Consider the following 14,690-nt stretch of genomic DNA (forward strand, 5'->3'; position numbering starts at 1 on the left):
CTGCGCGGGAGTCACGACAGCCCAGTGTGGCCCAAGCCCCGGGCACCCGCGTGCGCTTGGCGTTTTGCAAAAGTGGACTCGCACTGTTAGAAAATCAAACGATATAGTGCGGCACTGTTCCACTAGTCTTGAATTTTGCACAAAGCACCTCAGAATACCTCGTCTTCGCAACGGCTAGGACCCAGGCGTGCCCGTGCGTGTCAGCGTGGCCCCGGCCGGCATCGCCCGACCACGCCGGCCTACTGAGGCCCACAATGACGCGTCTACTAGACCAACATGGACCTCTAGACCTACACGCAAAAGTAGAAGGCGGTGGCATGTTCAACGGTGTACTAATCCCACCTATCCACGTCGACGGAGGATCCGCGTGGCAGTGCGAGTGCTCAGGCGAGTCTACACCCCATCGGACGGGTCGTGATGGCAGAGAAGGGTTAGAGACTCACCACGGTGCGCGCTAAGGAGATGGCTGAAGTAGGGGAGGGACGAGGCGACCCGGCCACGTGCGCCCGAGCATGGCGGCGACGCTCCACGGTGGCATCGGCGCGTCACCACATCGCCGACTGGTTTCCTAGCCAAATCAACATGAGCATCGGATAGAGGAGGTCAAGGTGAGCCTAGAAATGCCACCAATCGAACCCGTACCTCCGGGTTATGGACTTACCCCCAAACCACAGGTCGTGTCGGCGCTCATGATCGGCAGTGATAAAACACCAAATTGGTGCCCTGTAGTGCACCGACGGACTACAGAGAAACCAGGCGCTTAGCCAACCTTCTAAGCTATCCACAGGAGCGAGGGATTTCGCTGCAAAGCTATAACTTGGCAATGGGAAGAGGGAGAAGTGATGGTGGCTCCGCGCATGGTGAGGCGGTGGAGTGGTCTACGGGCGAACCAAGCAGTTAAGGTGAGCAGCTCTGGTTGGTGGCAAAGCGAGCACGTGGTACAGTTGATGAGACAGGAAGGGTTATCGCGAAGCACATGGCATGAAGTGGCAAGATCAAGCAGGGGTGCTATTGGCGGCTAGCGGCAGAGCAGAGCACGGAGGCGTCCGTCGCCACTGTGACCAGGGTCATCGTCACGGTAGGTGAAACAAACGGCATGGCGATCACCACGTCGACCGAGCCACGACAGCCGCAACAGCGTGGCACGGTGTCAGGATGGCCAGGCGTAAGTGAGCGGCGGGCACGGCAGCAGGACGCCCAAGCGCAAGTGAGCGGCGGGCAGGGCGGCTCGTGGTGTGCCCACGGCGGCCAGGCTACAGCAGCAGCAACCGGCCAGCGGGACCACGTGCGCGTGCGCCTAGTGTAGTGACGCCATGACGTTAGGGCTGGACGGCTTGGTGACCGCGCCCAACATGAGAAGACAGCCTAAGTTCGTGTTATGCATGGATTTTAAAGTGTACGAAATGTCTAAACCGTTGATCTAATCCCCCAAACCACTTTTGCTATACCGTAGAGGGTATATTAGGCTACTAAAACAAACCATAATACCACCCTACTCCTTAACCCAATTTCTCTACAAAAATTGGTAAACATCACAATGCCTAACCTACCAAAAGTTCATAAAATTTTCTAAGTGTTAAATGGATTTCTATTTCTAGTTGCACTTTTAAGCTATTGAATATAGTACTTAACAACATTATCTCTCAACACCAAGTATTTCATTGCCATCTGCAAATCTCACATTTCAAACTTTATTAAGGTGTCACATACATGTTCTATAGTATTTTTGTTAAAATTTAAATGACAAAATAGCATTGTCTATTATCATTTCAGATTTACAAGAATTCCATGTCTGATTAGTACTAACTTCCCCTAACACTTTTGATTGAATTTTTAAAAGATCTAAACCTTGCCGGATTCAACTAACAATTGTACCATGACCTAGCCCATACTACACTCTAACTCTTAGAAACAAAATATCTAAGCACTTCATAATTAGTTTGTCCAATATAGTTCGCCCAAGAATGATACTTTTAAACACAAGTTCAAGCGTTTGCCAGCAACGAAATGACCCTTCTTAAATCCCAAGTTTGATTTTTTTGAACTTCCCAAATTACTAACTAATAGTATTTATTCTCCAAAAATTAATGTTGCATTTCCATCTACTACACTTACACTCTAACTTTATTCAAGTGCTACATACAAATTATATTTAATTTTTGTTTATAAAAATTGCTTCCGTGCCAATGTTTAGAACTACTTATTCTACTATTCACGTTAGGATTTTTCATTAACACATATAGGCATTTAAGTAACTAACTCACTATATTTATATATCTATCTCTCAGGCCATAGTCTCAGTGCTTAGCGAGCTAGTAACACTAGAGGTGTTACAAAGATCAACAAGATCAAGTCCTGAGTTCAGAATCCTTTCAAGAAGGAAGAACAACACCAAGTGTTTGATATATCATCCAAGCTAAAAAAACCATTGTTCTGATACATATGGATATTTATAGACCATAATATTAATACTAGATAGGTGTGAATACTAGTGGCCAGATGAAAGGTTCTTAGTCAAACTGAAAGTCACTACAAGGCCAACTCGTTCATATCTTGAGCACACTTGATGACCTGTATTACAGCTTGCACCAAAATAGCTATAACTCTTGACACAAAACTCCAAAAGACAATCCGCTTGAAAGGTGTGAAACTAGATTTGATATTCTTTCTGAAAGCTTGCAAATTAATTATAGCTTGTCTATGAACTAGGCACACAGATCAGCACCATTAGCTGGATGAGTTCATTCCACTTCTTCTACCTTCCATCAACTATTTGTTTTGTTATCTTCATGAGTGCTTGTTTAAACTTGTTTGCATGGGACCTTGTCATACACTTGGAAAGCTGATGGGATCCATCTTTTGGTCAAACTTATGATGAGATTTGCTTGTCGTAGCTCCTTTGGTTTGCCGTGCCGCATCATTCTCCCCCAGTTTAATAATATTTTCCTACAATTTTTGGCTTCATCATCTGCATTATACAAGGACATGTCTGAGACATTGGAAGAATTACTAACACCATACTCACACTACTACACAAAAACTTTTACGCGGCGTTTGCCTTTGGAGCTCCAAGGCGGGCGGGCTGGTTGTCTACCTTCATTATTCTGTGAAAGGGCAGCTAGCCCAGCACCCGCCTCGGTTAATCCTTATCGGAGGCGGTCGCCTCAAAACAACCGCCTAGATTACTATTGATTAACCCAGGTGGGCGCTTAAGGTTGCCCTCCTCGGTTAATCGATTTTCGGAGGCAGTCACAATATATGGCCTGCCTCCAAAAATATTAGCCTAGCTTTGAGGCCCATCAGTAGCCGCTCCAAACCCTTACTATAAAATGCGCCGCTCAGCCACTTCTCTCTCCACTTCTCCCCTCTCAGCCGCTCCCTCCCTCCCTTACGCGCGCGGCGCCTTCCTCCCTCTCTTTGGCGCTCCCTCCCTCCCTCTCTCCGGTGCTCCCTCCCTCTCTCTCGGCGCTCCCTCCCTCTCTCCCGCCGCTCCCTCTCTCCGGCACTCCCTCCCTCCCTCCCACTCTCTCAGCACCCCCTCCTTCCCGGAGCGGGGCCATGGTGGCGCGGTGGCCCCGGTGGAGAGCGGCGCAGTGAGGGTGCGCGGCGACGAGCCGTGTGGTGCCCCTCAGATGAAAGCGCAAGGAGCACGGGCAGTGGGCACGATCCGGAGGCGCGGCAGGTACACAAATCCCTCTCCCTCTCTCTCTATCTCCCTCACTCTTCCCTCTCTTCATCTCCCTCACTCTCTCCTCTCCCATTTTGCAGATCTGGTGGAGCAGAGGCAGATCCCGTGGCGGGTCTCTAGAGCAAGGGCAGATCTGGGCGATGCCGCGACGGGAGCATAGAGGGCGGCCGATGTTGGCCTGGGCGTGGATGTGGCTCTGGGGCTGGGATTGGGCTCGCGGTGGGCTAAAAAATGGGCTCACCAGTGGGCTCTATTTTTTGTTTTTTAATCCATTAATCGAGGCAGGCACATTTACAAGATGCCTACCTCTGTTAATTGATTAACCAAGGCAGGCTAACCAACTGCCTCTGTAGGTCTAGATTAACCATGACCTTTGGACGGAGGCGGATGGTTTGCCCATCTCCGTTAACCCAAAAGGCCCGCCTCGGTTATGTTTACTTTAGTAGTGTCACTAGGTAATTCAACTTTATATGCATTGTCATTGATGCGATCTATCAATCGAAAGGGTCCATCGCCTCTAGGATGAAGCTTAGATCGTCGTTGCTCTAGAAATCTTTCCTTCCTCAAATGTAGCCAAACCCAAACTCATGGTTCAAAGATGACCTTCTTCTGCCCCTTGTTTACTTGTTTGGCTGAACATTATTAGTATTGATGGTTGATATTTGATTGAACTTGCTCATGTATTTTCCTAATGAACTCAGGCCAGTCGGTTGGGCAGAGTGGGGAGAAGGCAGGCCGGCCTAGCTGGTTCCCAAGTTGGCCAGGTCAGTTTCTTCGAGGGCTAGAAGGGAGGCCTAGGAGAGGCGCGCATGAGGCAGGCTAGCCGGCCTGGCTGGCTTGAGGACGGGCCAGGCCGGTTCAGCAGGAGCAGCGCCGCCTTTTTCTTCTTTTCTCCTTCGGACCTCAATGTGACAATCCAAAATAGGTATTGTTCTAGGCCTTAGCCTTCGAACATCGGGTTGACGCTCAAGCGAATATACGAGTGGCCAAATGGGAAAGAACATGAAGTATCAAATTGTGTATCATTAATTTCTAGAATCTTGGTTCCAGTCTCCACCCTCTTACAACCCCTTCAAGGAGACTATTTATACATGCTCGTAGGCTTTTCATAGACATCAATACCCTCACAGCCACTACATATTCCGGGCATATTCGGATAACACCTCCCCGGGTTCCCACCGGCTTCCGCCTTTCCCACCTGGTCCCCGCATCATCTTCTCTTTTTCGGAGTCGTGGGCCCAACTAGGCAAGGGTTTGCTGGCGCTCTGCATCCTGGTGACTATCTGCCAGCGTGAAACCTACAAACACAATTACTCGTAGAAACGGGGATCAAATTGCATCTTCCTTTTTGACCCGCCACAGGCTGCTTGGACATTTCGCTAAGGCAAAATGTCGGATACAGTAATGGCTACCTTCCGTTGCTCCGCTATCGCGGAGTAAACGCCGGGCACCGTTTCGCCATGTCGAAAGGACAACAACGGTCGCTGGTCTGTGCCCAATCAATACACCATGCCGAAATGTCATTTCGCTAACACGAAATGGTAGCAAAGGCGTGCTGGTCACTTCTTATATGATGCCACTAGTTGGGGCGCTATTCTCGCCCAAGCGAAATACTAAACGCCAGGTTTTGGTTGCCCTCAGACAACAGTGCGGGCAGGCCCGCTATTTCGCTTGAGCGAAATGGTAACGCAGGTCGCTAATGATAGTGCTTGGCGGTGGCGGACCGCATGGGGTTCCAAGGGTTCGACCCTGCCCCAACTATAGGTTTTGGGACCCTCTCATTACAAAGCCCTTTGGTCATTTTTGGTCGTCAACAAAGATAGGTTTTTTACAAGAAACATAATTCCTTTCCTATACAGGTCATACTCGGTTATATATTGGTTTTGTACTTGATCTATCCTACAAAGCCAACTTTACATATTTTGGTTGTTGTAGCGTGGTAATGGTGTGCACCGGTGGCCAAGTCATTCATTTCTAGGCGCATGAGGGGTGATCTAATTTACTAATTGATAGTCCTTAACCCATTACTGTCTCTGTACTCTTGTTAAAAATTTTGTTGGTTGTGTTCATCCTCGATCATATGTAGAGGCTGGAAGTGCTTTAAATATTGTTTTATTGTCTTTGTACTCTTGTTAAATTTTTTGTTGGTTGTGTGCAGTGCATCCTCATATGCAGAGGCAGGCTGGGGGTACTATTTGTAAACTCTGTGTGCTTCGCGTTCAATTGCAGGTTCATCTCGCTTTCAGCTAATACTAACAAGAACAATAAAGAATATATATATACAAAGACTTGTGAATAGAGATGGGGACGACCACATGAAGCCCATTTGACTATTTCCTCGGTCGAATCATGCATTCATGCCGGGCACGTTGTGTAAAACTCGACGCTCCTCGATCGGTTCAATCATGGATTCATGCAGTACTTAAAATGGACGAAAGCACGCTGCCCTTATTGCCTAGAAGGCTAGAATACACACACAATTGCCGTCGTCGTCGTCGTCCTCAGACAACCTGTTCCCAGTTCCACACGAGGCCGAGTAGTGCCCTAGTTGCATATGCTTCAGCTAGCAGTCAGCACCCGCTAGCATGGAGATGTGCAACCACCCGGACAGACTGCAGGTGCAACCTCCCCAGTCCCCAATACATTTATATTTCACCAACCGGAATCCATTTCTTTGCAACCCACCACACGACCTACTGTCTCCTGGGATCGAATCTCGGATGTCTGATCTGGCCTCTGATTGGAGCTTCATCTATATCCTGCATTCGATCCAACCGTTTTTCACTGGAGTGTGTAGCATTACTTAAACCAGATCCACATTGCAGACAGCTAGCTGCCCGAAACTCTCAGTGGTCAGCCAGAGCCAGCCAGCATCCACCGGATCGGAGGCGGAGGCAGCGGCGACCATGGCTTGCTACGAGAGCGACGTGTTCGAACGCCACTGGAAGGAAATCGCCATCGCTGCCGCGGCTCTCCTGGTCCTCGGCGGCGTCATCGCCGTCCTCGTCATCGCCTTCGCCGTCGTCTACCCTCCCAAGGCCACCGCCGACGACGCCGTGCTGCAGCGGTTCGCGCTCGCGCCCGGCTCCCCCGCCGACAACTCCACCATCTCCTACAACCTCACCGCCACACTGTCCCTGCGGAACCCCAACATGTACCGGGGCATCGACTATGAGCCCATGGCCGTGGCGCTCTCCTTCAACGGCTCCCGCTTCGACGAGTCCGTCAAGAAGGTCCCGGCGTTCCTCCACAAGGCGCGGAAGACGTCCACCTTCCGTGTCACCATGGGCGGCGCGTCGCGTCCCATCAAACTCTCCGCGGAGGGCGTGCGGGAGTTCGCGGCGGAGAACGTGACGGGCAAGTTCGACGTGGAGCTGAAGCTGGACACGGTGCTGCAGTACAAGGGGCGCAAGGCCAAATGCCCGCTCGTGGTCATCTGCCCGCTCAAGCTGCAGCTCGTCGACCCGGAAGTCGCCGCCACCGCGTATCAGAAGACCAAGTGCACCGTCCTCCGGGCCAAGAAGTCCGGCTGCTGATTATGCGTCGCTGCCATGCATTCCAGATTTCCAGTTCCGCGGCTATTTTATTAGCAGTAGCTCCTGCTGGCTAGCTGTGGCATGCAAATGCTGATGAGTCGAGCCAGCTAGATCAGCTCAATTTCTGCCTCCTTTATTGTTTGCCATATATAATTCTTCAAGAATTCTTAGTTTCCTTCTTCCCAGAGAGGTTGTTGTTCTGTATTGCGTTTGGAGTTATTTCCGTACTTGGATCGATGATTTGATTTGATGGTTTATTAACAATGCCAATGATTTACTATATATATGCGATCGAGTCCTTCACAGTTTTGAGCGACTTTTGTTGTGCTATATCCTGGTTTTTCTTTACACGATCTTGTCAATCTCTATTTTACATCTATCTATAATCTGTTTATCTATCTATTCTATCTACTTCTACTTTTTGTTTCTTTTTTTCTCTAACTAGCAAATATGCTCGTGCGCTGTGGTGGAAGAAAAAAATAAATACATTCATGAAAAACGATGATAGGAAGTGCTGCATGTCTATTTATGTTTTTCCTTTCTATTAAATTTAGAACCCTACTTTATTTTAGGATAACCATGACATCTATAATATAAATTAAAATTGGTAATAATATGTCAGTGTTCAATGAAACTTGTATCAAGTTAAATACAAAATACAACGTTGATAGATTTTTTTTTCTTCCGCTGCAAAGCATAAAAATATTTAAATGTAAATATATCATAATTAAAAAATTATACCATCCATGTGTTTCTGTAGTTAAATATTTAGTTTCGTCTTTTTCTTCGAAGACCATAAAAATCCGTAGTTGGAATCTCTGAGTAAAGTCGGCAAGGAATTAGTTGTTGACGTGTAAGAATTCTGGTGCTTATGACAAGATACCTCTCAATTTTTCACATGGCAGCTCTCGTCGAGGATTGCAGACAAAAACTTTTATTTAGACGTGATTAGAAAGTAAATTGATCAAGATATCAGTTCACTGGTTCATTAGTTGGACCATCCAGTAATCTAGAATTTAATAAAATAGGTTTTGTTTTTAATCAAATCACAAAACTGCATAAAGCGCAATGGTCCAAAGAATAGTGTTGTGTTTATTATTTGTTTTTACGTTTATTTATGAGAAAAACAAAAAAAGGACCGCAGTTAGGAGAAGATTTTAGGGAAAAATAAGACCAAGCGAATGCTAACAAAGGAACTTGCGGGCCAGACAAAAACTTGCGGATAAAAAAAATAGGAACAAAAAACACCGTAGCTAAAGAAACAAATTTTGGAAAGATAAAATAGAACCAAGCGGATGCACAAGAGAGGAACGTACGGGCCATATAAAAAAACTTGCGGACCAAAACTTTAGGAACGTGAGGACAAAAGGTTGTATATTTGCCTAATTTTTCTTTATTTCTTTTTCTATTTAGATTAGGACTATGATTCAATATCAAACATGATCAGGTCTATTTAGATTAGAATTCTAACTCGTATGAGCATGAATTATATATATAATAAGTCTGAACCCAAGAAACTCTCTATTGTCCGGTAGTTCTTAAAGGGAGACGACAAAAAATGCACGGACCAAAAAAATAGGCTAAAATTTTGCATCTTTATTATTAGGTATAGATAAAAAAAAAATGTGAAGGAGAGACTCTATAAGGCAAACGATAATGCTACGCGTCTTACGTCTGACATGAGCACAAATTGTCGGACGCTCTCGTAGGCCCACCGCCCATGCGCACGTGTCCCCACCTACCCTACCACCCATGCGTCTATTCTTCTCCCCACGCCACTCATCACGTTCGCCCCCCCTCTCTTTCTCAGCGGAGGTGCTCGCAGATGTCAGATTGGTGGTGGTGCTTGCCCCTCGCAGCCCCCTCCCCACGCCGCGCTGCCTCGTTGCCATCCGCGGCGGCGCTCGTTGCTGCCTCCCTCACGCCGCGTAGCCTCGTCGTCACCTGCGGTCGTACGTCCCTCCTTGGAGCGAGCTCGCCGGCATCAGGCCACCCATGCCCCTACTTAGCCACCTCCCCCCTCGCACGCCCGCCTATCGTCGCTTTTCGTCTATTGCTTCGTTGTCGCCGTCGCCGCCGCCCAGGCCCCTCGCCCACCGCTGCCATCGTGGGCGACCTGACTCTTCCGCTCAAGATGGATGAGACAACGGTAAAGTCCGGATGTTCTGTGTATCTATTTCATTTGTTTCAATTGTTCATTTCTCTTGTTGAGGATTTTATTCACCTTTCTGGGATTTCTATTCTGATTTTTACTTGTTCCACTCTATAGGATTTGTGATGTTTTAATGTTTGATTTTACATGTTGCAATGGTTGATTTGAGATGCTAAGGTGGGAATTGATGTTGCCATGGAGGTATCTTTCTTCCTCGCTGGCTGACTTCACGAAGGTAACACTGCCTGACGTGCGCCCGCTCCGGACATCACCATGTGTGTCGCTGGTCATCTTCCGCTGGAGCCTCAAGGCAAGAAAGGGGATGCTGGCACTCAGCTCTGTACTGCCGAGCTCCATGGAGTTTCTCCACAAATCAAACATCGCTCGTCTTCTGGCTACACAGCCCCCAGGCATCGATGGAGGACAGCCTCAGCTCGTGCTTCACCAGATCGATAGGAACCAGCACGCATCATCCGTCCAGATCAGTGTCTGCTTGTACATAGTTGTCGATCTGCAAAAGCTTTTAATGGCGGTGCTTTTGCTCCTATTTTCAAATGCTTCTTGGCATGTTCTGAAATTTCTGAAGAATTTGTGACATATTTCTCTTATATCTGGAATCCATAGAAATAATTTATAATTTATTTGGAAAAAATTAATATATATTTGTGTTATTTCTAAATTACATCACTTTATCCAATAAATTACACTAAAGAAATTATTATAAATATAATAATAAGACGGTGTAAATCTCCTACAACTAAAAAGAACAAAGCATTGACACTTTTTGCTGTGACATTCCAACGTGGGTCCATCATCCTGCCTGCTGCGTTCCCGCATCCTCGCTCCGACGCGTGGCCGTCTCTTGCGATATTTAAAAGGAAAGAGCTAAAACGAAACCACTGTTGTGATTCAGCCTCAAACCTCACTCCCGTAATTTGAAAAGGAAGGATCGCTCCTGTGATTCATCTGCACGGCTACGCATCCACCGCGCCCCATCGTCGCCCTCACCGCGCCGCCGCCGCACGCGCCCGCCCGGCTCCCGTGCCCGCTCGTAGCTGGCCGCGCTGCCGCCGCCAGCGCCCGCCCGTGCGATCTCCTCCCCGCTCTCCTCCAATCCCCCCGTAGCACCCCTCTGTCGACTGCCCTCACCAACACCTGCGACCCCCACGTGACCAGGAAGTCGGACCGCCGCCACGCCGTCACTCCTGGCTCCTGGTTCTCGCTGACCACCAACATCCACGTCAGTGTCCGTATCTGCGTCCCTGATCCAGCTCGCCTGCATCTGCGTTGCCAGATCTTCATCGGGCCCTTCACCGGCGACGAAGACCCACGGTAGCAGAAGCTGGGAGGGCGCCCGCGCGTCCCTCCCCTGATCCGGCTCGTGTCTTCGTCGGTCCTACTGTGCTGCCAAATCCTCCGCTCCTGCCGCACTTCCACCTCCCTCCCGTCCTACGAGGAGCACCACCAGGTGTGCCAATCCCTTCTCTTCCCTTACTACTGTGCAAAACCGAGCACCCAAACCCTGCCTAACTTCGATCTAATTACATGTGTGTACATGTATTATGCTTGCTAACTTCGATCCCTTTCAAAGGTTATCATGAGGATTCAAGTATTGTGTGCATTTATTTGCACTGCTTCTCAAGAGGATTGTTTCTGTTAATCGCTTGACACAGGGTTCCTGGTTGACCTTTCCAGATGTGTGATTCCTTTTAATTGTTAATTTTTGCTGTGTTTCTGAGGGATTAACCCGTAGCAAGTTGTGTCCTTCTGATAAGGTACTCTCTCAGCTTCAATTACTACATGCTTAGTTGCTATATGAAAGTATCCTACCATGAAAATAATTGTATAACTATCATCATTAACTTCATCACTTGATCAGAGTTGTAGGGCATAACATCTAAGCACTTGGGTTTACTGTATGAGATCAATGTTGTTGTTCAAGGCATCACAAACGTTTTAGTTTACCATTTTTGTTATCTAAAATGGTTTTACTAGCAGACTTGCAGTGCATTAGCAGCTTGGTCTATATTATTCTGTAGATTACCATACCTAGTCAGTCCAACTTAGAAACTAGTTTCTAAAACTGATCAGTACCTAATGTACTGAATGCAAAATAAGATTGACCTATATGATTTTTTAACAATTCAGTATATTTGTCTAGAGCAAAGCTACCTATGTAACAATTCCTACCGCTAAGTAACAGTTCCAAATTCAGTATACTAGTGCATTAGCTGAAAACATTTTTCTCATGCAGTTACTAAATCCATTCAGCCCAGCGACTAAGTAACAGTTCCATGACCTGTCTATGGTTGATTGCTTACAGCCCTACTAAATGTTTGCTTCTCATTTGCACTACTGATCCCTGATGGTTACCCACCAAAAGTCCAAATCAGGGCAGATGGTAAATTCTGCTTCACCTAATGATAACATTGTCAACGTGGATATACTGCCTTTTGTGTTGGTATGTGCCCTTTAGTAACTACCTGATGAAGAAAACTCAATCTGGCACTAAAATAAGAGACCTTTGTGTCTAGCCATGAGATATTTGCATCGTAACAAGATGGACCATTTTAGATCTATTAAAGGATTAATATGTCATGCATCATATGCAAACCACCTAAATTTTCAAGTAATCATATCTTAAGGGCCATGCGATTTAGTTCATCAGCTCTTATGTCTTATGGAGCTGTACTCGCCAGAAAGTTTGAGCAACTTATATTTGAAGGGCGTTGTTCTAGCAGTGACCAAGTACCAAGATGGGAATAGGATTGGGATGCATTCTTAGAAATTAGGAGCTCATCGTTTGGTGTCTAGGACTACGATATACATATAGGGTTTAAATGCAATCTGATTTTGCAGTTATGGTTGAGCTTCCTTAAGTTGTAGTGCAGCATAATTCAATGAAGATGTAACAGAAAATATTGTTGCTAATGTGTGTTTTTTGCTGCTAGAGGATTGAAATGTGCTAGAGGCTTAAAACTCCAATGTTTTCACCTAGGAAACTGGCCAGTGACCAAGCATTGGAGGTAGTAAGGCACAAGTCCCCTCGAGATCCATGCACCAGGTAAAGATTCTGTTTTCTTCTCTAATTTAGAATGAATCACAATCTTGACCGATGAATTTGGAGGGAAACACCATGTGTTTAATGCAATTTATAAGCAAATTTATTTGGCCATGCTACTATGCTACTTTGTTTAGTATTGTGATACAATTATAGAAATAATCTTTTTTTACATTTTGTTGTTTGTAAATTGTAATGTGGATGAAGAAGGGTGCTAGCACTAGCATATTTGCATTGTGGGAGAAAGCTAGCACTTGCATTGCATTGCATTTTTTTACATGGAATCACGACAAAATAGGAAGTAGAAAATTATTGTGCTATCCATATACACATTGCATGTTTGCATGCACCAGCATACATGGCAATGAGCCTCTCTCGGCTCCCCTGTGCCTTGCTCCAAGGAAAGAGAACTAACACCGAAGGAAAGAGAATTAAGACAAAAGGAAAGAGAGAGACTGCTATCAATCCTCTGCTATAAATCCTGTGGCCTCGCCATAGCACCCACCCTCGCCAGCTGAGCTCGCCCTCACTCGCACCAGCCTCTGCCCTTGCGCCCTCCCTCACGCATCGGCTATGCTTCACCATAGCGCGTCGCCATCGTCTTCGCCTACCGCCATTGCCTTCGCCGTCTTGCTGTGCCCTCGAGGAGGATTGCGGACTGCCACGAGGAGCTTCCAACATCTTCTGTCTTCCATAAATGTCCACACTGTTAGTGAATCCCATCCCGCCCTGATGTGTTTCTTTATTGGTTATTGCCTCCAGTGCTTATGTGATCTGAAATCATGCCTCTTTAAGAGTCTTGGATAGATACGTGCAGAGGCTATGTGATGCGTGTTGGGATCTCTAGCTAATGCAAGACTTAGCTCCTTTTAGTTAAAATTTATTCCATGTTTCATACACCTTAATTATTTAAAAAAATTAATATGTACGTGTTTTAGGTCACGATGGATAGTTTAGATGCAAAGGTTTCGAAGGAAAATGGTATCCTATGGGGGTATGCCCCCCAGTATCCACAAGACAAGACATGGGCCACACCATTAGAGGTGGCCCGACCAACAAGATCAAGGCGTGTGTAGCGCTGCTCGGCGTGCACCGCAGCTATTTTATAGTACCAAATAGAATACTTTCCTTGTAACCCTACTCCTCTAGAGTATATAAGGAGAGGTAGGGGTCCCCTAGTGGACAGATCGATACATCTCAATGCAATACATCAGAACACATGATGTAGGTATTACGTCATACTGACGGCCGAACCTGTCTAAATTTGTGTCTTGGTGCTTATATTACAATCTCGCTCCTGATCTCGCTCACCTCTACGACAAATCTACCATCGTGGGATACCCCTCGGTGGACTGCCGAGCATCTTTTGTCGACAATTGGCATGCCAGGTAGGGGTGTGCGCTTGATCCCATGGCGAGCCAGATGGACCTCAAATCAACAATGCATTCTCATCATCAATCTTGTGGAGATCCATGTCGGTCCATGACGACGATTCATCGATGGCTACGCCAGCCCCCACGATAGCAGATCCGATCTCGGAACCACTTCTGAGGCCACCTTCATTGACAACTTGCCACCCACTTCCTCGCTACCAGAGGAGGCGGATCAACAATGACGATCTGATCGCATCCATCAATCGGGTTGGTCTGAAGCTCACCGATTGCCTCTCCATCACCGAGTCGGCTCTAGACACTCTGGTTCAGAGTCGATCACCCTCCGATCCAGATCAATCGGAGGCTGCCCAGGAAACTCTAGAGGTTACGGCCCTACCCTTTGGACTCACCAACATCGCCGCCGCCTATCAAGAGGCCTTGAGGGGCAAATTCGCCGACCAGGTGGAGTTATCCACCCTCTCGACGACTAGATGACGCCATATGCCGCCGACTAGACACTCCGTCTAAAGCTAAGTCACGCTTTAATATTCTTCTAAATATTCTCCAATTTCCATATATTACCATAATGTTTCGCTGAGCTATTTTCTCTATGTTTGCTCTCCAAATGATTTTTTGAACCCCCGAACAGTCATGTTGATGCTCGGATGCCTCCAGAGATGGCCCTATCTCTGGCTCCTCCCTACACGTGCTATGGGCTCCGCGCTCTACGTTATGGGTGGTCGGCAGCGGCTCCTTGGTCACGCCTATTCCTCCTACATGTTCATGGGCTCCGTGCTCGACGTTATGGTTAACAGGCTAGCTAGGGCTAGAGACTCAGCTACACACTAACTGTTCGAGCGGTTTATATTAAATATAAATA

The 14,690-nt window shown here is 47.0% G+C and overlaps 1 protein-coding gene across 1 annotated transcript; it reads left to right on the forward strand.

The window, feature by feature from the left end:
• Nucleotides 1-6,594: 6,594 nt before the first annotated feature.
• Nucleotides 6,595-7,299, forward strand: LOC136465400 (NDR1/HIN1-like protein 10). The gene has a single exon (XM_066464148.1). It carries the CDS (start codon nucleotides 6,595-6,597, stop codon nucleotides 7,222-7,224), a length of 630 nt encoding a protein of 209 aa, XP_066320245.1. The 3' UTR covers nucleotides 7,225-7,299.
• Nucleotides 7,300-14,690: the final 7,391 nt, after the last annotated feature.

Source organism: Miscanthus floridulus, chromosome 7, assembly GCF_019320115.1.
Source record: "Miscanthus floridulus cultivar M001 chromosome 7, ASM1932011v1, whole genome shotgun sequence".
Classification (NCBI taxonomy): Eukaryota; Viridiplantae; Streptophyta; class Magnoliopsida; order Poales; family Poaceae; genus Miscanthus; species Miscanthus floridulus.